This window comes from Centruroides vittatus, unplaced genomic scaffold, assembly GCF_030686945.1.
Source record: "Centruroides vittatus isolate TY-2023 unplaced genomic scaffold, ASM3068694v2 contig_18, whole genome shotgun sequence".
Lineage (NCBI taxonomy): Eukaryota > Metazoa > Arthropoda > Arachnida > Scorpiones > Buthidae > Centruroides > Centruroides vittatus.
Window position 1 is genome coordinate 7214613 of NW_027121101.1, and position 27548 is coordinate 7242160.

The window sequence follows — 27548 nt, forward strand, 5'->3', positions numbered from 1 at the left end:
TACAGAGAAAAAGCTGCCGGCGGCTTTTAATCTATAAACAGATATTGCGAGATAGTTTACTAAAATAATCGGTAAAAAAATTCCACAAGAAATATTCTATAAGAAGCTTGTTGTAATAATAATGAAGAATCGCTATTAAAATATGCAACAATTTTTTTGTATTTTTAAACATGATGTTAACGATTATTTCTGTTATTTTAATGAGGATCATTTAAAAAACTACGATCTTAGCAACCTTCGATAATACCAATTCAAAAGAATCGGCAATGTTTGTTTTATGACATATATCAGGCAAGCATTTAGAAGTTCCCCGGAGCTTCTATTGAAGGTATAATTTGGGGGGACTGATTATTTTAATTTCATTAAACTAGCGAGGCAAAAATATGGAAGAAACTTATTGGTATTGCAATCACGTTCGTCTGAAAGGAGAAACATTGAATTGCTCTGAATGGTAATGTCCCGTTATTTATCGTTCGGCCAGCGTGTAATTTATAATTCAATATGACGTTAAAATGATAAAGTATTTACCAGTTATCTACCAAATCTACTTTATGTTTGAAGAACAGGGAGAATTTTTTCCAGAAATGAAACTTCTCGTTTGATTTGTGAAAATATTCGAATAGAAACTAATCTTTATAAGTGACTTCTCGGTTCAAAATAAAATATTTAAAATCCATAATATTCTGTTACCATTTTTTTTTCTTTTTGGCCATAACACGACTTTGTTTAATTACCTGGCGTATAGTCAAAATCTCAATTATTATAATCCAAGTTAAAGCTATTTCACAAATCAGTTGTTAGAAAAAGTTTGGTTTTAAACTAAACTTAGAAAAAATTAGTCGAAAAATAGGGCAAACCTTTTTATTTTTAACTCTAATAATCAATATTGAAAATGATCCTAGTCTTTATTTTAATCCTAATATTTAATTTTCAATGTATTAAAATATTTTCGTTTAAATTGTTCTGCAAAATCTTGAGACTACAGAATTAATTTTGATAAAGCTATTGCAGATATCCTAATAAAAATGTTTATATATTTTGAGAATATTCTTAAATATAAAGCATGAAACATTGAGTTTAAAAGAGAGATTAATTCCATAAGAGTTACTCAATCTTATCACATAGATTATGATGAATTTAAATTGATTTATGAAGTGAAATTTTATATCTGATGATTACATTTGGAATCGGGAATAGACCTATTTGTTATTTCCAATACGTTTCTCTATAATTCACATAAATAAAAAGACAATATGCAAGTCAAAAATATGTATAAGACTTTTTATAGGCCTATATAAAATAGGCCAGACTGAAAATAAAGAAAAACTGAAATGCTCATAAAATAGTCATGGCAATTCCCATTCAGTTTGGAAGCAATTTTTACTTCTAATGCAATTGCACCCATCTAATTACCATTCACTCTTTTCTGAGTGTTCAACCAAGAAGGGTAGCAACCCTCTAGTCTCTCGAGTACTGCTTACATTTAAAGCGAGGGGATGATCGGTGCCTCTGTAGTGATAAAAATCGAGTGCAAAATCGTTTACGTTCCCTTCACTCTCTATAAGTCGTGGCAAAACGGCGTTACATCTATTACTAAAAACTAATTTTCTGTCAAGGTTATTTGAATGCCATTTTACCTCTTTAATGCGTCTCTGCGTAATGAGGCCACATATAGATTTGTTTAAAAATTCTATCTGATGAAGCACGTCGACTGGTTTTTCTTTAATTCTTTAAGTTTGGTTTTTAAGAAAAGGTCTATCGGCTAATGGATAGCAGAGTGGAAAGCATTAAGGAATATCTGCTTAGTGAAACTTCGACTGAGTAATTTTTTAAATGAATGATTTATTAAATATTTTTATTTGAAAACTGTACACTGAATGCACAGTATCTTCGTCAGTTTTGTATTTTCAGTAGCGCGTTATCCTATGGGCAAAAAAGAGAGTAATTGCTTGGGGATTCGCCAACAGGAGGCCCTAAACCAATGTTTTATAAACTCATTACTATAGTAAGAATATCGAAATTTAAATTTAAGCTATATCTGGGACCGTAGATTTTTCGGCCAGGTGCAGGGTGCGCTGTGCCAGTGCACCCGCGCCTTAAAAAACGAACGAGGAAACCTGAGAGAATTCCCCAAAATCCCCCGAAAGAAAATGTTTGAAGTCAACGCTGTACATAGGACCTAATTCAAATTTGCCTGGGGTACCATGAATCTATAACGCGGCACTGTGTATTTTTTTTAAAATCCTTTTCTTCACAGAACAAATCAACAAATCACCAATCTTCTTCAATCATTGTAATTTACAGTGACAGAAATCAAATCCAAAAGATGGAAAATTAAGTCAGTTTTATGAGTCCATTCCTTGCATTTAAGATTTTGAAAACCCCCAAAGGCAACAATTCCCCGAGCACTGTAGTAACAATCAGAAAAGGCAAACGTTAACAACTTTTCCTGGACATAACATACTGTTTAATGAGATCTGAGAAAACTCCCAACGCGACTTGCAATCGCCACACACACCAGATGAAGAGTAATGAGGAAGTGTGGACCTTACTAGTCTGTGTAAATCTCCGTAGTTAGTATCCTAATTGCTAGACAACAGACCACTCGTCCGTATACACTCCCTATTGATAATTACAATCAATTAAACAATGCTGCAAAGTGAAACAAGTTGGCGAAACTGTTGAACGCTTTCAACGATTTCGGGATAATCCGAGTTTCGCAACTTTTACGGCTGATAAGGTAAGAATCAAACGATTCGAGAGATTGGTCGTAAAACGTCTCTTCTTTTCTATCCAATCCCTTATACTTTACTTACCCTATAACCTGAAGACTTGAAATGGCAACCACGTTTCGTCAGAGTAGATTTCATTCGAATACAAAACGACCTTTCAAAACCTTTGTAGGGTGTTGTGTTGTTCAATGTCATAACTGGAGCTGATTGTAAAAATAGTAAATTTATAAAATTAATCTTTATGATATATAATTTAATTCAATTATAAAACTTAAGTTATTCTTTACGTTTGCAAGTACTGTATTGGAAGGTTAATGTTAAGCGTTTGTTTTGTGCTGCCATCTAGAGAATGAAAGCTGAAGTTTAATAAACACACCTCTGATTTTCAGAAGCACTTTGTCACGAAAATTTCGATTATTTTTTGAAAATAATTTACATTTTGTGCCGAATAAAATGTTAAAAAAATTAATTTTTTTAAAGTTCTACTCGGCATAATCTTTAATGGCTTTTTTCTTTTTCTTTTTTTTTTTAGTATCTTAAAGGAATAAATTTATTTATTAACATGTCTGATTGAATATCTTTTAAGGCTTTATCTACAATTTTCTGTAAAGAATTATAATTAATTAACTTAATAAATATTTATAGTCAATTCGTTTTATGTAAATGCAATGATTTTTAATAAATGAAGTAAATTTTTTCTTCTTTATATTCAAGTCAATCATTTTGTTTTTAAATATTTTCTAATCACTTGTAACAGTGTACAAGTGACTAAATAATTACAATTTTTGAACTTGAATTTAAAGATAGATTAGGAGGTACTTATTTATAATTTTGTGTTATAAAAATTCTCCTAATCTATCATTCGTTATCTCTAAATCTCAGTTAATTAATTTTCAATTAACACGATTTTTAACGTATAAAAAGTAATATCGTAGACCAATTTCAGACAAATAAATCATCTTGTCTTCTTTTTTTTTAAGAGTTACAACTATAAAATTTAGTAAGCATTTTATTAAAAGAATATACCATTTCTGTTAGACATCGCAACAAACTAGTTACCTTGCCTTTCGAGGCCTGTTGGGGTTGACGGTCCACCAGGTGCGGAAGATGATCCATCATCAGATCCAACTGATCCCGGAGAGGGCATAGGTTGAGTCTGAGTTAGATTGATACCTAATTGTTCCGCTAATTCTGCATGGTCTTGCTGGTGACAGTAGTCGAAAATGCTGCTCCCTGTCATTTCTACCTGTGTAGATCATGTTAACTCGTGTTTAATACTTTTTTTTTCTTTTAATAAAATACAAATAGAAATATTAATTTATTATTTTTATTTTGAATACGGAATTCAATCAAATTTTAAGTAAAATTATCGAAAATGAAATTAATATAGACCCAGATTTCAATGAATATTTTAAAAATTTAAACGTGATTGTACAGTTATACTAAAAGAAATTTTAAAATTATATTTATTTATATGACAAATTCTGTAAAAATTATTCATCTAACGTTATTCTATTTTTATAATTTTACTTTCTTGCTGGTTTAGTTTATGGCTTAGGTTTGGTTTATACTCTTTAGACGACATCACGTAAAACTTATTTTCCAATTGATTATAACAAATGACCCTATAAATTTGTCAAATTGAATTTGGTTCCTCTCTTCTTTTCCCGAAGAGCGACAGGTGGAAGAAGTAATCATAGTTTTACGCATTCACATACGTTATGTTGAGCGAAACGATTCCAATTTATGTCTTACCCATAATTTTAAAAATATATATATATATCCTTTTATCTTATTAAATACTCGTTTAGATTATTCTTAAGAAATGATATTATTTGAATCTAAAGAGGTGTTTATTCCTAATAATATTTTCAATGAAGTAATCACACGCATGGAGAAGCATAGAGATATCTATCTTGGATAATCAAAGCCACTAATCAGATTGTAACAACCAAGACGTCTCCATGCTCTCTACGGAACACACAACCGAAATTAATACAAATACGCATGCGTGATACTTACATATAATCGCGTTACTTCAATGCAATTAAAGATCACGCATGCGTTTCGTTACTCTCTTTGCTGCGATTTTTGTCGTCGAGTTTATTTGTGAGGCGATACCCGAAAAAAAACACTTTTCCGACATTGAAAAAACATATTTCCAATTCGATTGGCGTTCGTTTCGCCATTATACAAACCTCAAAATCTCCAATTTGACAAGCGGATTCTTCCCCTTTCTGTAGCTGGATTGTGACGAAACGACAAAAATATATGACAATTCATTGGCTATTCTCACCACGTTTGTCACATTTATGACATTCGTCATTTAATAGGCAGTTGTACGTAACTATATTGTTACACCAATACTTTCCACGCTCCGTTAGATGCTATCATTCGGAAACGATAACATTATTAACACATTTATCTGAATGGTTCGGTGATTACTTTTAGGAAATAAAACATTAACCCATATTATGGGAAAGAGTATAAAATTATTTTAACTTATTAATTATCGTAAAGTGTTTTTACCCTTTTCGTGATTTGGGTATTCAGCTAAGAACATAGTTGTAGGCTATAAATGCAAGTACATACCAGATTGTGTTATTTCCGTAGTACAATGCATTTATATACATCCGTAATACAGATTAAGTGCTTACGCCTCTAGGCATAGATAACATATCAGATAATTATAGATATAAATATTAATTTCGTGATATAAAAGTTTTTACAATGATAAGGACTGAAACGGCCGCCAAACCTTTCGAGTTTTGATTCTCCAAAGTTTGCAATGTTAAGAAGGTAATTTATTGCCATACATCGTAGAAATTTTTCAGTTCTTATTAAAGTTAACCACACATTCATTAGATTAAAAGTCTAGTATCTCTACCCTCAAGCCATACCTGGCTGGCCTCTCAGGTATTTTAGGAACTGCAGATTTCTCCTCGCCAACCTTGCCCCATCAACTTGACACAGCAGTAAATTTTCTTGCCTTAACGAAGTTCAGCTAAAAATTCCATGAATTTTGTATAAAAAGGTAAAAAGGGAGGATCACAAAATACTACACTACTCTTTTTTTTTAAATCTGAGTCCATTTTGTATTCCCATAAAAGTTGATGATTCAAAGTCGGTGATAAGAAGTTTGATGTTCCTCTTCAGCCCACGCATTGAAAGGTCTGACACCAATTGCTATGGGTGGGACCAGATCTCTCGCTTTCTCTCTCTCTCTCTCTCTTTTTTTTGTTGTCGAAAAAATTTTAAACGGCCATGGTCTGTTTTGTAAACATAGATGGGAGGCTTTGATTCTTTGCCAATAGTGTAGGTTATAAAATAAAAACCCACTCAAAATGTAAATTTTATTTAAAAATTCATCAATAAGAAATTAAACGACTGAATATTAATGATATTGTTGAAATTAAATCATTAGGTAGGCCATTATGGATCGTAAATCAGATGTAAACTTCTTTTTTAATTCTTCAATGAAAGTGTATTGAAACTTAATATAAAAATTATTCATAATTTTTTTTAAACGAAAAGGTTAAAAAATTAAATTTTACTGATTTATAATTTGATCGAATTTTTCTGTATAGAAAATTTCTCTCTAAAATTTTGATTTGATAAGATTGAAAAATTGACATGTTTTATTTATTTTTTAAATATCATTTTATAAATCAAAACACTATTTTAATCGCGTCTTTAGTATTTATATATTAAAATTATAAATTAATAAACATTCAAAATTACCTGAGAAAGTCCTAGATATATCGAAACTGTTTCGGAAATATACAAAAACCTGCCATCAGCTGCTAAAGCGAATGCAAATCCGTCTAATGACTGAAAAATACATAAATAATCTTCAAAATAAAGTTAAAATATTTAAATATTTATAAAGAAAAAAAGATATTTTAGTTTCATAATCTCTCCATAGATGGTTCTGTCCCTTATCTAATATTGAGATATGAGGCCATAAAATACACTCCTCTCTAATGTGTGCTATTTAAATACCTTTTAACTTAATAAGACTGTTGAATACAACTTTTATAGTAGATTGGAAACAAAAATAGATATTTTTTTCTTTTATTAAGGTTTTAATTTTAGTAATTATTTTCATAGTAACGCTTATAATAAAACGCTTTTATGTCATTTATATAAGTACATTTGTACATGGAATATCCCTTAAAAAGTTATTATATATAACTACATCGCATATATTTTATACTTTATTATCTGTTATTAGATGTTTATAAAGTAATTTATCTCTTTTTTTCAATTACTGTAATATTGAACAGCTTTTGTAGTATAATTTTCAAATCTTATTAAGAAAAACTGATTCTTGCTTATAATCGAATCTCCTTAACATTAGGGGCCTATTTGAGAGAATTATAATTAGCTATTCTCCCTTCCACTTACATTATACTCTAAATTAAGTCAAATAATAACAGCTATTATGAATAAAAATTCTCTAAATTATGGTTATCTATTGTTAAAAATGTTATTGTTAATGGAACTCAAATCCTGATAGGAGTGGTCGATGGACTAGGCTGTCCCGGTCAAATTTGATTGAAATCTGCTCTACATTCACCGATGTAGCAGCGAAATGGTAGTTTAAACATAGGCCTATAGGAGAGAAAGCAGAAGGAGATTTAATCCCGCTGCGCTAGACGGTGACCTTGAGCTTTGCTCTTCCGTATTTTGAAAGGCACTCCTTGGATTTAGGGCTCCTAATGGGTAGATGTTATAACAAGTATCGCTGCGGTTGATGCTCGAAACTGCACGCAACAAGTTCAAATATTTACCGTCGACAGCAGAAATGAACGTATAAATAGGTGTTATAGAAATACGTGAGTTCGAAAATTAAAGTTTATTTTACCTGATTTTTAAGTACACAAGAGGCCAGTCCACTTTTTCTTCCTTAACCAGTCGCGCCAGAATAATGATTCTAATTCTAAATACGGCAGAAGATGGAAAAGGTGAAGAGTTTATCTCTATTTTCAATCATTTAAATGTCAAAGCGGCTAAAAAGTGTTGGTAAAATGTGTTTGCATTCGCAGTTTTCCTGTAGAAACTTCACGTTATCTAAATTCCGTTTTATAAGCATCATTTGTAAGATAAATTAAAGCAACATTTTTCAAATAATAATTTAACGTATTAAAGGCTGAAGTATACAATGTTTATCCTTCACGAAGTTCAGATTTTTTTTTTTTTTTTGTCTTTTAACCGGTATGGAAAAGTGAAGATTCGATAAGAACATAAACTAAATATTTTATTTTAAAAATACTAAAGAATAAAACTTCACCTAAAAAAAATAATAATAATAAAGTTCGTGGCATGAGAAATTTTCGGTGTTAATATACAAAACGTGATATCGCCAAGCGGAGCTAAACCATTGTTACAGTAATTACTTAAGGAGGATGGAGATTATAGACTGGAAGAAGATTTATAGGATTCTTACCTACACGTAACTTTACCACCGAGATTCGTGACGTAGGTGTTTTAACTATCACGCGTTACAGGAATACAGGCTACCGACAAATTACTAGTTTGAATTCCTACCATAGATACATCAATAATGTGTTGTCAGTTCTTTTAAATGACAACCCATGAGAAAATATCCTTGTTTGAATAAGGAAAAAAAATCCTAATGCCTTTAAACAAATCTTTAATTTGATTTCAACCCGGAATATTATGATAAGACATTCATTTATTAAGACTAGTTTAAAAAATAAAGCCATTTAAGATTTTTTATTATATCATTATTCCTAATGCGCTGTTTTAGATCTAAGCCGTTAGCAATAATAAATCTTTGTTTCATCAAAATTTCCATCTGACTGTATAATTTAAAAAACAAAAAAAATTGAAATATAGTCTAGGTGTAAACACACCTGGAAATCCAAATGAATAAATTAGATTTTATGATAATTTTTGCGTATTAGAGTTTAGGCCTATTAATGTCTCGCTAGCTAATCTGTAAGAAGCTTTTAAGAAATGAGTTCGATCCCGAAGTTTTAACTTAATCATCGAAGAAATAAATAAAGAAATAAATCTCATATTCTAATTTTGACAATTAGATTTATAAAATATTTTAAAAAAAAGAAAAGAATGGGGGAAATATGAAGCTGGAAATTCATTTCCTTAATTATTCAAGCCAGATTGAAGCAGCCTTCTCATTCGGATGATAATGAAGTAAAAGCGCCATATTTTATATGGCTAATGTGTGCATAGTTAAAGGTTCAAACATCAAATGATATTACTCACCTGGAGGATGTGTGTCCCCTGATGTTGTTCAAATATCTCCATGGCAACTGCTGTCATAGATCGCGGACGAAGAGGAGCACCTACAACACGCACAACATCGTTCATATTAGTTTGTTTAATTTAATTTCTTGGCTATTCGGTGAAATTTTAAAATATTTAAAACCTAACTATCATCCTAGAACAAATTATTATGACCACTACTTTTAAATATAAATTTTTCTTTCTTTCGTTTCTCGGTGATATTCCGGTAGAATTAGGAAAATTTATAATAAATAAATTACAGGCCAATAAGTTAAATAGCGGCATTAAAGTATTAAAATTTTTAATATTTTTATATGGAAAAAAATGCAATTTTATTATTACACATCTTCATAAATTTATTTTTAACGTTATTAATATAATTAAATTTATTGAAAAATCTGTAAATTTTTAAAATTAAATTACATTTTTAATAGGTAAAAAATATGGATTTTTAAACCTATAATTTCTAATTTGATTATTTATTTTGAAGTTTAAAATGTTAAAAATTCGACATTCGTGACGATAATCAGTTTAAAGTTAAAAATTTCCACTTAAGACTTGTCTAAAATGAAATTATTTAATTTTTGTATTTTTATTTATTCTGGAATTAATAAAATATTAAAGAAGCGAATTTTCAATAAATTAATACACTTAGTTAATAAAGGTTTAATTGAATTTTAGAGTAAAAAAGATGTTTTTTTGAAAAACTTGATGATAATAGTAATTTGTATCCAGAACATAAAAGTTTCATAAATATTGACACTCGTATTAAAGCAGATGTTGAAGTTTATACATTATTGAAATTTTCTGAATGAGTTTATTGGAATGATTTCAGACTTCGAATCTTATTTGCTTTTCAGTCATTGCAGAGATTCTAATAGAAGGCAGGGAGCACCTAAAGCAGATGTTCACCCCTGAGAGACATAGAAACCTCAGCCGTCAGATACTGTTTCCAACAAAAGAGAAAGGAAGCAAAGGAGTTTAAATTCAATGTACACACGCCTTGGGTTGCGTAATAAAGTTTACAAAGTGACTGGGCCACCGATCTAACACCCATTATAGGGAGAATTTGACAAACCTTGAGGGCACGGTGTAGAAGTGCAGTATAGCAGCTTTCCTGGGAGGATTAACTGCACAGATACAGTCGACTGTAGTTTCCATAATTTAATTGTTCTACCGGGCTATTTGTTTCCTTTGAGGATGGTTTTAGAATAATACAGTTTGGGTTGTACCTTTTTTGGACATCTAGCGGCAAAAGCAAAGTGTGGTATGGCTCTATATCAATTTATTCACAAGCAGAGTGAGAGAGGCGGATTCGCAGACTTTAAGAATTTGACTCACAGATACATCCAACCTAATTTTTGTTTCTTTTTCGTGCCGAGTCTGTATGTCAATATAAATGTCTGAATATGATGTCGATAGTAGCAGGACTCCTACAACCATTTATTGTATAGGATTTAGCACGAGATCAAGAAGTATAGACGAGCTGCGGGTGTCGTTACTATTGTAGTAGTGACAGGTCAACTTCATTACTGGAGTTCCAATATGGGAAGATAGAAATATATCTGCCATTTATTCGGCTTAGCTTTAGCCTGCCAGATTGACTCTAATGGTTTCCTGTCACGTGACTTGCAAATATGACGTCACTATGGCGTATGGGTTATGGCATATGTCGAGTCTGAAACCAATATGGATGTATTTATTCGTTGCTATTATCCTAAAGGTGAAAAGTGAACCATTGTAGTCCATCAATGGAGGCAGAGTGTAGTTCTAATCGAACTGAGAGTAGTTCATTTTTATGTAATAACTAATTAATAAATTCACAAATTATTCGTAAAATGCAATATAACTTATTAATAATTCATTTGAATAATAACTAATTCCAAAATTATCGAAATTAATTTCTGATTAATTGTAGAAAATAATATTAAAATAATTAATTCTGTATTATTATTATTGTGTGTAATCTATTACAATCAAACATCCAATGTATAAATGTCTGTTTGGGACATAAAATCCTTTTAAGTTATAATTCTAGAAATAAATCATATATAAAATTAATGTCATACAAAGAAAAGAAATATATAGGATAATTATAATATATAATCGGACAGCGAAAATAAATGTTTGCACATGCAGAGTTAATTTATGCTAAAAAGTTAAAAGTTAATCAAATTGTTGGTTCTAACATATAAAAGTTGTACAGTCACTGGTGTAATTTAATGCAGTTCTAAAATTTCGTGTGTCGGACACGTCATTAACGGGACCAATCCTCTCCCAAAGACATCGATGAATCATCCCAAGAGAATGATAGTTAAACTTTTCATCCAATGATCTATCGTCAAAGCTTTAAGTAAGAAACATGAACTCTTAAAATGGCAAAATCAACTTTAAAAGACTTCCAATTACCTACCCCGATTATCGAACTCATCTATAAAGGAAGAGTCAATCGTCCCATAGACACACCATTAAAAATCATTACCAAGAACCCAACAAGAAACACCATCTTTCCATTTACCCCAATTGGGTTAAAATAAAAAAAACATTAAGACTTAAAATGGGGAACTGCAAAGTATGTTCATAGCAGCGAAAGAACAGTCGACAAATATACACATTTGTATGACTAGCAGTCCGAGTTCCATTTATAAGGACCATGCTGTTTTTTGACAGGAAATTTATGGGTCACAATGAATGGGTGTTTATAGTTGGGTGATTTACAACTAGCTGCTTGGCAAAAGAAATCGTTGTGATAATGTTTCTGCTCTGTTAGCTAAGGTGTCTTTGAAGGAAGGTGACTCCCAACCCTGCAAGAGGGCTGTCAATTTCAGATAAATAGAGGTTCTCGCTATCTTCTCCCAGGCCGCCTCTTCGGAGGAGTTTAATCAACAAGGACTGCTATTTGACGTATGGCTTTCATCTTCGCCTGTTTCATTCTGTGAGATGAGACGTACACGGCCTCAACAGAATGACAATTGACTTCGCCAATCCGTATGGCACAACCACTCCATGCTAGCTTAGTCTCTATGGGTTATTACCCATTAATCTGTCGATACATCATTTTGGCAGCGCAAGAAAAGGTCTGAATCTTAACCACTCTTGTTTTGTTTCTTTCTGAGTAGGAATTGACATTGTCAGTCGCTATTCCGAATGTGAAAGTTCCAATTAATAACTCCCGTGTAAGCGGAAATGCATCCGCATCACAACTTTGTTATGGATTATAAAACAAATATAAATGTATATAATTATTAAACTGAAGACAAATAATAATATCAGATAAGCAGAAATCGATATTTATATTAATTGCTTGTTGATACTTCAAATCAGTTATTTTTTATCATTACTTTCCTTTGTTATGAAAATTTATGTTTTTATTCTTTACTCGTTTTGTATTTAAGCCAATTTAAAAGAAATTTCTAATTTAAAACAATTAAATGTAAATTCATTAAAGATACAATTTCAATTTTAAATCTAAGCAAACTTTTTGAATTAATCAGACAATATAAAAAGCATTCAAATTATTAACAATCTTAAACATTTGAATTTATTACAGAGAGAAGCAAGTATTAATAACGATTTATGTTGTCATGAAAAAAAAACTATGTGTTTTTCGATAAAAATTCTACTTCATAAAGTTTGTAAGGGATACATTGATTTCTGTTTAATAACTTTCAGAATGCTCGGTCATCGACTGATTCGTTCAAGCTTGCTTTGATCATATTACTAGCTCTGCGATTGGCAAATATGTTTTACTTAGACAGCAATCGTTACTGTAGAGAAATTTTATATTTCTTTATATTCAACTAAGACTTTTATATACAGATATAATACTAATATTTTAAAGTTCAGCTTGATATTTTTTTAGGCTTTGAATGACTTTTATACAGCGTTATTTTATTCTAAACAATAAACAAAGTATAATTAGTAATCATATAAAGAATCCGTATCATAATTTAATTATTTTTACAAATTGTATATGCCAAAAGTGTTACGTGCTGACTTATACGAATTATTTTTATAAGGTAAAGTTTTATTAAAAATATCTTATAATTCACTTAATGGCTACATAAATATCTCGAGGCGTCCTAAGTTGAGAATTTTTAAACGAATAAAACCGCATTTGGTCCCCCACATCAGACTGTTATAACTAAAACTTCACATCGTTAGCTAATCTCTAAAACTAAAATCACCAACATCTCAAGAACCTAAAAGAATGACATTAATTCCATCCCCTAAAAGAAAATGTTATCGATAGTTTAGATTAAATTCCCAACTAGACTTTTGTAGTAAGTCTGTAAAACATCATTTCGATGTTTGCCCAGAGGTAGAACGATGGAGGGGAGTGGATTTGATCTTGTTAGCAATCGTCCTGCAGTGTCTGCAGCACAAAGTGCAAATCAACATTAGATTCAGCCTGGGACCTGACCAGCTGACCATAAAGAGCCAATGCTTCTCCCACGCACACTAAAAGGAAAAAAAAAGAATAGGAATTTTTCTACTGACTCTTATTAGTAACCTGATTAAGGTAAATTGTCCTACTGCCATTTGATTTAGGTGCATTGTGAGGTTAGTGCAATCAACGATGGGACAGTGAAGCTTGGGAGGGACTCGGGGGTAGAAAAGGGAGAGTCACTGACGCAGCGAAGTCCTGATTACAGTATGGTCATTCAGTGTAGCCTTCAGCCACTCTATTCACTTCTTAGCCCTACGGTCAGAGCTTCGGACTCTAATCTTGATTATCCATCTTAAATTTTCCATTATCATCATATGATTTGTTAACGTTTCATTTATTTAATTTAATAATAAGTTATATATTTTTATCTTTCTATTTCTCTGCACGTTTTCTTATATAAAAATTTAAATTTAGGGCTTACAACAACTAAGACATTTAAGAAATAACTTCATTTTCATAATATTGTTTTTTTTCCAAAATAATACGCCCACGAGTTACGTAACATCTTTTAAAATTTATAAGTCAATCTAACTCTTTTTATATCCAAATATATGAACTTCTAACATGACTAATATTTAATAGTATTTATTTTCACAAGCTTGGAACTGTTTTACGCAATACGTTAACGAAGAAACAATGAAAAAGTTATTTTTCTTTCAATTGTATAAACATTTTTCTGCTATTTAAAATAATTAGCCAATGAGATGTAGAAAAATCATTTTAAAAGCATGTTTTTAACTCATATCACGATGACGAGGTCCTTCGAAAAATGGTTGCATCGACAAGAAGTGATGTAAGAATAACATAAACCACTTTTTTAGCCGTTTAATATAATTATCAAAGAAACGAATCATAAATGTCAACTCTTGATTAGTTTATGATATTTCTTTGAGGTCATACGTCCTCATATAATTATCGTAATGGCAATTTGCTTATTATTTAATTCCGATCACGGTTCGATTTTTGTCACGAATTCTGTAAAAATAAATAATTCGATTCGAATCTATAAGAAGAATGAGTAATTCGAATATGATTGTATTTTATTCTTTATTATTATCCAGCTCTTAACATTAAATGAATACGAGCCCGGCTTTGATAAAGTCGCGAATACGTGATTAAAGAAACCGAAAAATTAAATTAGACTTTTACATTTTGAAATTGCAACGTATGATTTAATACTAATTCAAAATTCATTCTGGTTATTTTGATACTCGATTACGCATTAAAACGCAGTGGTACAACAAACGACTGCATAATGAGTAAAATTTGTATGTCTGGATAATCTTGTCGCTAATTTTGACTGGACCGTGTAATCCGATTATGCTTGACAGGTCGCTAATCAACAGTTGCGCTTCTACCATTTCCCTTTACTTGTGTTTACTAGATTTATGACCTTATATATTACCAAAAGATGTCATAACAAAACCAATTGGCGATGAAACGAAACGCCCAACACCCTGGTGTATAAGTGTTACGGGTGTATTGAATATTAGAATACAACTTGATCAACGTCTCGGTTAATCTACTACTAAAACTAAGTTTATTTTTTACAAAAGTGGATGTTTATTTCAATATATGGATTCGAAATCTAGCCATTAAGGTTTTTTTATCCATCAAATTTATTTATTTATATTCAAAATTAACTTAAATCTCCTTTTAACATAAATTACAATAAACATTTTCTATCCTTACTTTAAATATTATGATTTTTAATAGTATATTAAACTGAATTGGTATTTTTTTTACTTAAAATTCTCTTTTTATCCGTGAAATTTATTTTTTGAGTATCCAAATATATATGTTTAAGCTTATATTACTATTAATTTTTTTATAGCGACCCATAGACCTACATTAAATCTAGGATACAAACGCGATATTAAAGATTTATGGCTTATATTAAAGATAATTTATGTAATAAAAATCTAAACCGATTACAAATTTATATTATAAGCATATTTTTATTCACACATTTCGTGCATAATAATAAACATAAATGGAATCGGATACTTTTTCACTGTCGAAACTAAAAATAAAATTTAAATATTCATGTGCAGTACAAGTTGGCTAATCTTTTTGTCAATTAAATTAATATAATTTCAAGTCAAAATTAAACGGTGAGCGTATTTTAATAACGAATCTAAAGAAGCATTGCTCTGTAATTTACTAGTAAGCTAGGCACTACTAAACTACTAAAATTCTTATTACGAAAATAGTTGAGAAACTTCTACCACGATTTTTTTCCTTCTTCCGTAAACTTAAAATAAGAATTTTAATAGAAAACCTTCATTTATCTTACCCAAATTACAAATTTGTAAGAAAAACTAATGATTTGGGGTTGTTGGAGATCAGACAATTTTACAGACAATACGTGACCTACCCTTTAGCCAACAGAAAACAAAAGAACACGATTAATGGAACAACAGGTTGTGCAAACGAAAAACGAAGTAATTTGTCGTCTCGAATTAAAAACACAGCAAAGAATGTACTTGTTCTCCTCTTTAAATTATACGCTGTTCAGTTAACTTCTATTGTTACAATTAAGTCGAGGTGCGTACCTTAATGTGGAGGGGAATATAAAACTCCCATGAGGATTACGTTAACCATTTAGAAAAGAAGGGATAGTGAATGAGAGTAGAATTTAGCTTGTTTAAAAACAACTTTCTATCCGAGAAATCATAGCTTGGTCATTAGGAATACTCAAGCCATGTAATTGGCCATTAACAGGGAATGAAGTCGGGCAGCAATCAGGCACAGGGGTGAGAAATCTAGACAGCACAGAGGAGGATGTTTGTCTGATGGATTATATGTTTTATTCATTACACACTGCTTGCAGTAGGGATTTTTCACACCTTAAGGATAGGTACCGAGCCACTTACTTGATAAGGTCATCCGAATCTGAATCGAACACTTAATTTGCTAAGTTCGGATCAATGGAAACTTGAACCGGTCGACTGGCTAATAGATGACTAAAGCAATTTGATCTGGACAAAGTCTATTTCTCTCTCCCTTTTCTCTCTATTCTTTCTGTTTGTGAACGGTTTCCATCCTTTGTTTTCTTTTCCGAGTTAGTTACCGATTAGATTCTCAAAAGTGTTATAAGTATCAAATAAAATATTGAGATGAGTCGATTTTCCCAAACCTAACCATAGCCTTCTTTATTAAGTTAGCAGCACCAATTAGGCCTGAGGCAAATCAGAGACTCTATTAAATTGATCTATCTGTAGTTTAAGACAAAAGCTCTATTAATTCGAAAAGACAAAGCCTAATAAGACCTGAAATTGTATTGGCCTATATATTAAGAGTTTTAATAACATGAACCTGCCAGCGCGAGAAAAATCTAATATAGTGTAGGCTTGTCATTTATAATAATAATAACGGCATTAATGTTGTGACATTGATTAAGGGGCATGCCTAAAAGACTGGTAATTTATTTGAGAATCGTTCAACTATTTTAAACTGAAAAAATCAGCGTAAATAGACCCGAACGTAACCTTTTATAAAACGATGATCAAAAACTTATCTTTCGTGACTTAAAATAGATCAAACTTCAACCGTACGAATTGTTGCTAATGGTTGATTATCGATAAAAATAATTTATTACCAGGATATATCAACATAATGTACACAAATCTATCTTTAAACATATTAAGGTTAAATTAAAATCTATGAATTAGGTTTTTTCTAAACGTGATAAAAAGTAGGATGAGGTTTAAGATTAATTGAATGATTAAAGTTCTTTACTCCCGCTTCTAAACGTAAAACGTTCACCTAGCTTTAATATATACAAAAAATATAAATAAAAATTAAACTGTATAATGCCGAAAATTAATCTTTATAAATGTACAATTGGTTTAAAACATAAAGACATTTCGTCTATAACATAAATATTAAATTATTTATCACCATCTTTCTTCTAACGTTATTGACTTCAAAACCATGATATTTATTTTTGTTTTTTGTTTTCTTTTAGAAAAAAAGAAAAGCTTTTAGGCTATCAGTCTTTATACAATATCGTTTTATCTTTTCTAAGACTGCATTTGGACATAGAAATTCTTTCCTATCCTCTGTCCACTGACTACCTGAAAGTCATGATTTTCTACAACTCCGTCATAATTTAACTATAAATAAATAAAACAGCATACTTCAATATTCTACTTGAACATCAAATGACTAAAATCTAGTAAACCAGCGGCGGCCCGGGTTATTCAACGTGAACTCCATAAATATTGCATCCATGACAAATCTCCGTCACCGTCTTTGATTACCTTGGAGTTATATAGGGTGGAAAGAATAGTTAGAAAACTTGCTCAAGTGCAGGTTGGCAAGAATGTCCCACGGGGAAGACGACAAATGACATGTCACAACACGTCCCTACCTTCTAAATTGTTTTTTGGCATGCACAAGTCTCGAGTTTTCGACTTATGAAGACTCTACATCTTTCAAGTATTCATGACGCGAAGAAACTGGATATTTTTTTCTATTTTTTAGTAATTATATTTCTTAGTTTGGTTTCTACATACCATACGTATATTTTAATCTTTACTTTATACAAGACCAATAGTTTATTAAGGCTATTCGAGTAAATTAAGGAATTGTTTTTATAACTGAATTAAATTTTCTTCCTTTCTATATTCGCTAGATCGACTGAGACAGTAAATAAAAGATGTAAATTTTATTTTTTTAAGGAAAACAAAATGCACGATATATAAATAATTTCAAAATGGTGCCCCCATTCAAACTAAACGGAAAAGAATTTTGTAATGGCGAGCTGCTAAAACAATTTAGATATTAGCCCATAGAAGAAGTAGAAGATGAACAAACAGTTACAGATAAAAATAGCAAAAGTGACTTAACCATTATATAGATTTTTCATACTTAACCTATTATAATAATTTTTATAAAAGAAATTACTTTTCATCTTTTTTAAAAGTTATAATTTATAGCTTATTTTCTCCTTAAAACAACTAAATTATTATCTCTCGAAGCTATATTCGATGTTTATATTCAAGCGTGGCAAGTTTTTATAGGCTAATTGTATAAATATAAACAGATTATTAGGATATAAAAAATGAAAATTTAATTATATATCTATATATAAGACTAGGAAACTTATATGTATTTTTAATTTTTATTTTTCTAGATTGTATGATTTTAGAGGTATACGTTAGATTTACGAGATGGCAATAATTTGTTACCGAAGTAGTCAGTCTATTATTGCAGTCTTAACCTTATAAAATCGCGACTGTTATTAGATCTCTCAAATACTCTCCGATTGCTGGCCTTTTCACCATTGTAAAGTTAGCTAGCTTTTATACTGCGAAAAGTTAAGGAAGCGTTTGATTTATTGCAGTTTCACTGAAACAACATTGAGCAGTACAAGGCAAACTGTCTTCTTTTACGTAAAGATTTCAGACATAAAAGTTTCGAATCAAACAATCAGTAGACAACGTTTTAGAAAAAAAGGAGAAAGAAGAATGACCCTGCCATCACTTAGAGTGAGCAGGCAATACGAATGACCATCCTCGCTGAATACCAAGTTTAAATCCACACCTAGTCTCTCAATAAGCATCATTTCCTAATATCCTGATGGAGGGATAATGGGCATTCCAAGCCATGTGGATTTCTATCCTTTTTAAAGCTTAATCCACTGCTTAGATAGCGTGCCAGAACAACATCAATATTGACATTAGGGGAATTTCCAACGCTTCTGTGGATGCGATCGGCCTAACCGGAGTAAATCCTTCAAGCTTCCGGCAGATTTTCCTCTCCTATAGTCTTCCCCCCGGCTATACGTGACTTAAGTCCGTTTTTTTTCAGGTGTTTGACTCTTTTATAAGTTTCAGCCTTGTTAACGCATTTTCATACAATGCGTTACATGCGAATCTACAATTTGTTTAAGGACGGCGATTAGAATTTTACTGCTTTCTGATTGAAATATTCCCATCATATGCTATTTCCGGGTCTTTTACAATTCGTAAAATATTCTATTTGAGAAATAGAAAATTTAATAATTTTATTTATTTTTTAAACAATAGAAATTTATGTAAATTAATTTTGATTTAAATTTAATTTATTCATAAAAGTTTCATAAACACATTTTTAAAACATCGTATCTACATAAATAAACACAAAGGGATACGATCCATAAATGTGTTATTTATGAAAAACATATCGAATCTTATATTATGTATTGCTCTAGAATATGTTATAAATGCTGAATTAAAATAAATTTTTACAATATTTAGACTTACTTAAAAGATAAGTTATAAAAACTAAAACGTATGTTTATCTAAGTTACTTCAAGAATCTGTTAATATAAGAAAACTCATAAGATGCTACGCTATTACATCAACACATAATATATTGATTATATATACATATAATGCTTATAAATTCTTAACTAATTTCAGTGCAATTTGAACTTTTCTCCGAGAAAGAAAATTTGATTTTATATTTCTTAATCAAAATCGTGATTTCCAAAAATTAAACTCGTAACAGAACTAATCTTTCGATGTGTTTTTCGACAAAATTACTTAATTGAGAAGCAATTTTCTTTAGTAAATTCGATCGAATATTAGATTAACTCAATATAAATCTAAAATTAAAGTCAGATTATAAAATCTTATCAAATTTCTGATAGTAGATTTGTAATTATTATTAGGCCTTAACTTTAATATTAAATTATTATTATATTGTCTTTAAATTTATTATTTGTTTTAGATATATGTTTAAACTATGTAAATTTAATTTTATATAATTTCAAATAATAGCAATATTAGATAAATTTAGATGCCGAAGCTTATTAATTTTGCCGATTTGTTGTTATAAATTATCATTTTCTCCTTCTGATCTGTGCCTGATAAATGAAGTAAATGTAGCGTATAGTATATTTTTTGTGTTATTTTTATTATATATATGTATATAACAATAGTATTTAAATAGTATTAGTCTAAATGTAAAGAAATGCAAAGTCTATTAAAAAAGTTGTAGGCTTATATAAATTACTAACTCAATTTTTGAATTGTTTATTCGTTCCCACCTCGTATCTTAGTATATTTCATTAATGAAGACCTTATAAGGAATAGGCCTATCAAAGTTTTTATAAATTAGTTTTTACTTCAGCCAAATTTAAAACAATTTATTATAATAATAAAATAAAATTTGGAAGAATAGAGAGGATGTTTTTAGCTATTCTTCTTAATCTAAAATTGCAGAAAGAAAAAAGAGAGAATGACCAAGTGCACAACTGGAGCGTGGAGCCATTGAAGAAGTGTCCAAGAGAAGGGACACCTGCGAGTATCATCACCAGACAGAAACTTCCCGGTGTCCCATGTAAATCAAATCATAGCGTCCATTCTGATGTGCCACCACTGGCCTAATCCAATTCCATTTCCAAAATGAAATTACTTGGTGCTAAGTGATATCCAAATCCACGGACTAGGACGTTGCGCACTCCACATGCTGCTCTATCCACTACCAATGAATAATGCAAGCACACAATGGCATCATTTGTACCGCTGACACCGACCGGGGAGGTAAAATCAGAGCTTGCTTTTTTTGTCTCCTTCTTCCTGCTGTTGGGAGATGTGATGTCACCCACTTTTATGTATGTGTTTATATAAAGCTAGATCCAAAAACTACTGTAAGTTTGATGGCCGTAATTCGGTTTTCTACCTAACTCATTAATATAAAGACAAGAAATAATTAACTTTTTAATAACCTTGTATTTTATCTTTTTTTTTTGTTATAATGTCCTTATTTTAATTGAGTTTCCAAATTCATTATAATTAACTTTATTTAAAAAAACTATGATTAATTGCAAATTTGATTCCTCAATAATTTAATTTGATTACAAATAAAATTTAAAATTTTAATATTAGTATTGCTAATATGATAATTTTCTAATTATCATGCTAGCAATACTAAATTCTTGCATTTTAACATTGATATAGCCTTTAGATTTTCCTATTAAAGCCTATAATTGCTAAATTTTCACTCTAAAAACATATCCTCCAAGTGAAAATATGAATACAAATTGCAAAATATTTTATTAAAAAAAAAAAAAATGCTAAATTTATGCAAAATGCTAGGCCTAATTTCAAATTATTTAACCTTTCAAAGACTAAACTTTTAATTTCTGGCATTTTTTTTAAATGTATATAATTAGCATTCATAAAGGAAAAGGTAAGTTATGACCCAGGATTTAATACAATTTTCATAAGAATGAATATTAAAAATAATCTTTTGGGGGACTTATTAAAGGTCCTTCATATAAAAACTGAATAATTACACTGAAAAAAAAATATATATAGAAAATATGATTAAAAAATTACTCATTTATCATTGCAGATTATACCCATTTAAATTATTAAAAGTAGTAAAATATTTATATACACGAATTTTTATTTATTTATTTATTTATTTTTCTATAAACTATGGTATAAATAGATTTAAAGTGAGTTTACGTTCTTAATGAAAATACTTTTTGATATGAAAAATATTGCGGTACAATAAACAGGGCAACAGATGCAGCGGATACATTAAGAGGAATTATAGAGCAATCATTGTATACTAGATGGCGTTTGCGGTACTCCAGGAACGTGACGTCTGAACATCCAATAAGCTTTCTTAAGACGTAATCTGAATGTCGGATAGCCAATAAGAGAATAGGATCTTGATTGATTGCGACATATTCAGACAGAAGTTTCTTACTAATCGCAGCAGATTTCCTCATTTTTTCTTAGAAAAACAATTCAAACGCGACACCATTTAAGGCATTATGATAATTCCCCTACAGAATCCAGTAGAATATATATATATATTTTACTAAATATTTCAATCTTATAAGTTACGCCCACTTTCATGTCCTTCAGTTTTAATGACGTATCACAATCGACATACGAAAAGATAACTTGAATACAATCGTAACTCAAAATTAAAACGTTAGAAATTCAGTTTCTTATAAAAATTTGTATATAGGCCTATATATAGAAGGGCTATAAGGAGAGAAGGCTGCCATTTTTATTAGAAACTAAATCGTTTTCGGTGATATAATTTAATGCAATATATTGAAACAAATGTGATCTATCACTAGATTTATTATTTTTATTTTTTCTATAAACTAGAATGATCATTAGACAGTTTTTTGGCAACAAATCTCCTTTAAAAAAACATAACTACAAGCATACATGCTAAATACAAGCTAAATCGAACTCACGATATCTAAGTAAGAAACAATGTCTTAACTTCTACCCCCACATCACTGATTTTACATAAATTGAATTATTATAGAGAAAAATAAACTATATAATTACCGATACTAAATGGTAAGGCTCGAGTCTTTAGGGTCGAAAAACTAATTAAAGATTATGATGGCCTGTAATAATAATAAAAATGAAATTTTAAATTATTTTAGGAAAAACTACCATCGAGAAAGAAAGAACTTGGAAGAATGCCTTCACAGCTTGACAAATTAAGAATGATAAAAACAGTCAGACCCTATAAGAATTAAGATAGTGAATTAAGATTATAAAGCCTTATCGTTGTCGACCTGACTTCGTAGGCCTGTAATTTTTGATCTTGTTCTTAAACATTTGTCTAATCTAAAGAAAAATTTCAACTAAAATAATTTCATTATCGTTTTTTGATAAATTTAAACGTATCAAACAATTTTTACTTCGATACTAGCAACAGGCTTAACTATTGATAGTATAAGATCCAATAGATTATTTTACTTAAAAATAGAATTATTTTTTCTCTTTGAAGTTAAACCTCAGGGTATTTTCCGCTAGACTTTGGCACATGTGAAGATATGAGCCATCAACACATAGCATCAGCGGAGCGGAATAGAAGTGATGAGTGCTCCACCCCAGGGGCGTATACGCCCAAAATAGTATTCCGTGCAACAGATGTAAGAGCAGTTAAAAGAGATAGGACCGACATATCCATCTCTGCTTATACAAGACTTATCCATTTATTGATTTCCAAGAACATCTAGGTATGTCCTTTACTGAGATTTGTCTTAAACCATGTATAAGTGGAAACCATTATCGTGTTACGCAATATTTTTATAAATAATCAGTTTTGGAAGAAGTTTTTTTATTAATAAATAATGTATTTATTAAATTTTACGCAATAAATTTCAATTTTAAATAAAAACAAACCAAGAAAAACCAGTTATAATTACTTGAGCTATCAAATAAAATTTATATTTTACCAAACAAAATTGTTCTCTTGTAATTAAATTTTGAATGAATTAATAAATATTCATTAATTTATATTGAAATGCAGCTTATTTATACAACTACATAAATATACAAATAAGCAGAAAATTAATCATTAAGTATGATAGAGCTTCATTATAAAAATATATATATATTTAAAGCTTATAAATCACGAATTAAATATTTTCTTAAATAATTGACAGCAACTTATTTAATATTAAATTAAGTAACCAACTATAAATATTCCATTATTGAGATTAAATATAATGAGACCTACCTTTAATACTTTTGGAACTGGGTCCGTCTCTGCTCCAAGGTGGATCACCATGACCGGAGAAGTCTCTTAGCTTTAGATAGCTGATGGAAAGTCTTATGATAGATGCTTTGTCTAGTTGGCTAGTTATGGCTGCTGGGAGTGGTAGTAATTTGGCCAATTCGTAGAATTCATAATTCTCTTTCCCCCGCCTGGACCGTGCAGCGTCACGTGATTTCTCTTTTCTCATCTCAAGGATGCTGCAAAAATACAATTTATTACTAAGACCGAAAGAGCTAATATTATGTTTTAGCCTAATTTAAAATGATTATAATTTAGACAGATATTTGAACCGAAAACCATTTCATTAAATAATTTGTAAGATTAGTTTGAACCGATTTTAACAACAGAAAACTTTCGAGCGCTTTTCTTAAAATTTGTTTAGTTTTTTCAAAAATTAATATTTTCTAGGAAGTAAGACGACATCTTATTAAACAAATCACGTAACAGTTTAAAATTAATTAATTATACCGAAGACCCATGTGAGAAAAATACAAGTGGCATCCTACCTGACGATACTACTTAATTGATATTGTAATGAGTCGCTTGCGATGATCCTAAGGTCGCATACCTGACCGGCGATTAAATAATCTATACTAATACTCTTCATCACGTGATGAAAACAGTTTGTGTTTTCTAGTCACGCTACAACTAATGTATGTTCTCCGATTTATCCACAGGTGTAAGGTGTCCACGCAAAGCTATAGTTATGAAAACCTAATGAATGGATTGTTTCTATTTCGGTTAGCATTATTTCCAAATTAACTATTTGTAGTCGACTTAATTGCGATCTTCTTGAACTTATATCTTTTATTTTAACCAAGACATTATTCTCTGATAAAACTTATATCATTTTGTCGTTCCTACAATTAACTCGTCTTCGTTTTAAAGATAACTTACGTGTTAAACATGATCTTCGTTATTAGAAAGGAGAAAGTGATAATTAACTTTAAAAAAACATTCTCCAGACTCTAATTATCAATAAATCTTCATTCGAATTAATAGAAACTAGTTGTTGAAAACTAAGATGATATTTATTAAAAATAAACAAAAGCCGGTTTTAAAATAATTAAAAATGCAGTCTGGAAGATATATTTATTCTTAAAGAGGGAGAATAAACAAAATTTAACTAGACTTTAACAACAATAATTGTTACATTTAAGTGTGTTTTATCTGTTAAATCAATAGTCCATATTTTTACTTAGCCAGATCCGTCTAGATTCATTTCTTATATGGAGCTTTTGAAGATTTAAAGTTTAAATTTGCAACGTTCCATCTTTTCTATTATCGAGTTTGTTTGAAATTTTTGATACTAACCAATTTTTGTCGGCTTAAAACTCGATTCTAGCACCCATGCGCTTTATGCTTATATTTTCAATGCTATTGAAGATGGACCAAAATTCCTAGAATGATCTCCGGATGAATTTAGATATAAAGATAGGAAGCATCCATATAATAAATTACATAAATCTTTTATTCAATATTTCTTTCTATATGTGCGGACCCTCTATTTTCGTATTCTCCCGGAACATAACAGAGTATGCTTTGCTGCACTTAGATAAATCACTTCTTCTAACCGGCTAGAAGTTTCGCGAGCCGAATTTTTCTCGGGAATCCGAAATCACTACGCGAAATACCTATAGGTCAGTTGACTTGCTGTATGATTGATGACAGGACTAGTGTAAAAAGTGAAGTGTAATATCTGCAGTGACACATCAATATAGAAAGGCGATATGTGTGACTTAGCAGCAGGGACGATGCTGTGGAGATGCTCCGTAGCAGGACTACACGTCAGTAATGAGATATACTGGGGTTACTACGATAGAATGATTGTCTTTCGCAGTCCATATTAGGTGCAGATGTCATCTATATTACTTATGCCTTAATCCACTCAAACTATTTCTTTGTCTCTCCCTCTCCGTCCGACAATTATTTAAATTTTCTTCACTTAGAACACCTGTACCGTCTGTAAAATGTTACAAATCACCAAGTATCCGAACTGTTTGTGCATCTACAAGACAACGAACTGTACAAAAATGCGTACATCTAATTTTAAATTCATCAAGATATTGCTTCTATATTGCCTTAATGGCGTTATAGAGGTTAAATTAAAGCAGAAATGAGATTTTTTTCCTTCGTGTAAGAAGTTAATAAACGAAAAAATTCAATCTATTAAAAACTAGTTTTAAATTTATTCATTAATAAAAAGTTTCTTGAATAAATATTCCTTCATAAAAAGTTGTTCTCTATATTCCAGCGAATAGGTTAATGATACGGCTAATTAATGATAATAAGCGTCATTTTGTCAATATTATTGTTTTAAACACCTATATAATTAATATAATTATATGTTTAATATCATTATTAATAGTGTAAATGAAATAAATTAATAATTTTTATGTTGAAATATGTTAAAAGTAAGATATTTTTTTATTATAATTGGTTAGGTAACGTTATTAATTGGATTTAATTTTAAGTGTACAGCAAGTATTAAAAGCAAATAGAAAAAAAATCAAGATTCAAATTTTATAAGTTAAAGAAATCGGAATTTCAATCCTTTATTCACAGAAGCGAGTTTATTCCGATCATAAAAAACTATTAAAAAATGGTGCAAACCCAGTTTATAAGTACCAAAGATATAGTTGCTAAAAATTACCTTGAGTGACAAATAAATATTTCATGTGAGTATCCGATATCCCACAAGCGTGTCCGGAGTTTTATGTAGTAATTCGCTCGGGGAATACACACACACCTATTGTTAGACAGTGAAAAGGAAAAAGTCCGAACAGCCAGGATGACCACCTCCAGAGAGTGGTGGAAACTGCACCCTAAAATTTCGTTATTTCCCGGTATTGTGGCTTGGAATGTAAGTGTCAGCTATCAAGGACCTGGTTTGATGCACGCTCCCCTTCCCTTCTCTGGACTTACCACCCCCATACTGAAAATCTGAGTCCAAGTCCATCTCAGCATGTGTTCCACTACTACCCATAAACTCGAGGCTAGTCCCATGTGAATACTGTCCAGTATACCCAGTAATTCATGGATGTTTTCAGCAATTTCATTATGACAGTATCCCGATGCCACATCTCCCAAGAGACGGAGTCTATCTTCGCTCTAGAAGGGGGCAGAGACAACCTAGGGGGTACGGTGCAATAATTTCCTCTATAGCTTATTGGTTACTTTATATCCTTCTTGGTCATCGCCGGAACCGTTGAAATGGGGTCTACCTTAGACTTTTTCATTAGTTTTTCATTTCTTTTTTCTTTACACGGTGATTGGCTAAACACTATTTTGTGGGATGAACTGTGGCGGATTTATATGGCAACACTTTTTTAAATCTCCGGGTTTTTTCCCCAAGCGGCTGTGTTATCTACAGGATTACTTACAGTGGGCTATCCTGCATCGGCCAACAATACCTCTAGATGTGACGTACTAACGGTCTAACGGTTTAACACACTGGAGTCACTACAGTAGACAATCTTTTGGCTCAAGTAGATGATTCAAGCAATACTCAAATGCTGTACACTCACATAGCAGCCCTAAACCATTTTTCCGGC

The 27548-nt window shown here is 30.6% G+C and overlaps 1 protein-coding gene across 6 annotated transcripts in view; it reads right to left on the reverse strand.

The window, feature by feature from the left end:
- The window catches only part of LOC136969651 (protein trachealess-like), a 141409-nt gene that overhangs the window by 31507 nt on the left and 82354 nt on the right, over positions 1 to 27548 (reverse strand). For all 6 annotated transcript variants that reach the window (XM_067263932.1, XM_067263931.1, XM_067263928.1 and 3 more), the window contains 5 exons: positions 23956 to 24191; positions 8985 to 9064; positions 6474 to 6563; positions 3792 to 3978; positions 2817 to 2935 (listed from right to left, as the gene is read on the reverse strand). In XM_067263932.1, coding sequence (XP_067120033.1) covers positions 2817 to 2935; positions 3792 to 3978; positions 6474 to 6563; positions 8985 to 9064; positions 23956 to 24191 — 712 coding nt within the window. The remainder of the gene's footprint in view (positions 1 to 2816; positions 2936 to 3791; positions 3979 to 6473; positions 6564 to 8984; positions 9065 to 23955; positions 24192 to 27548) is intronic.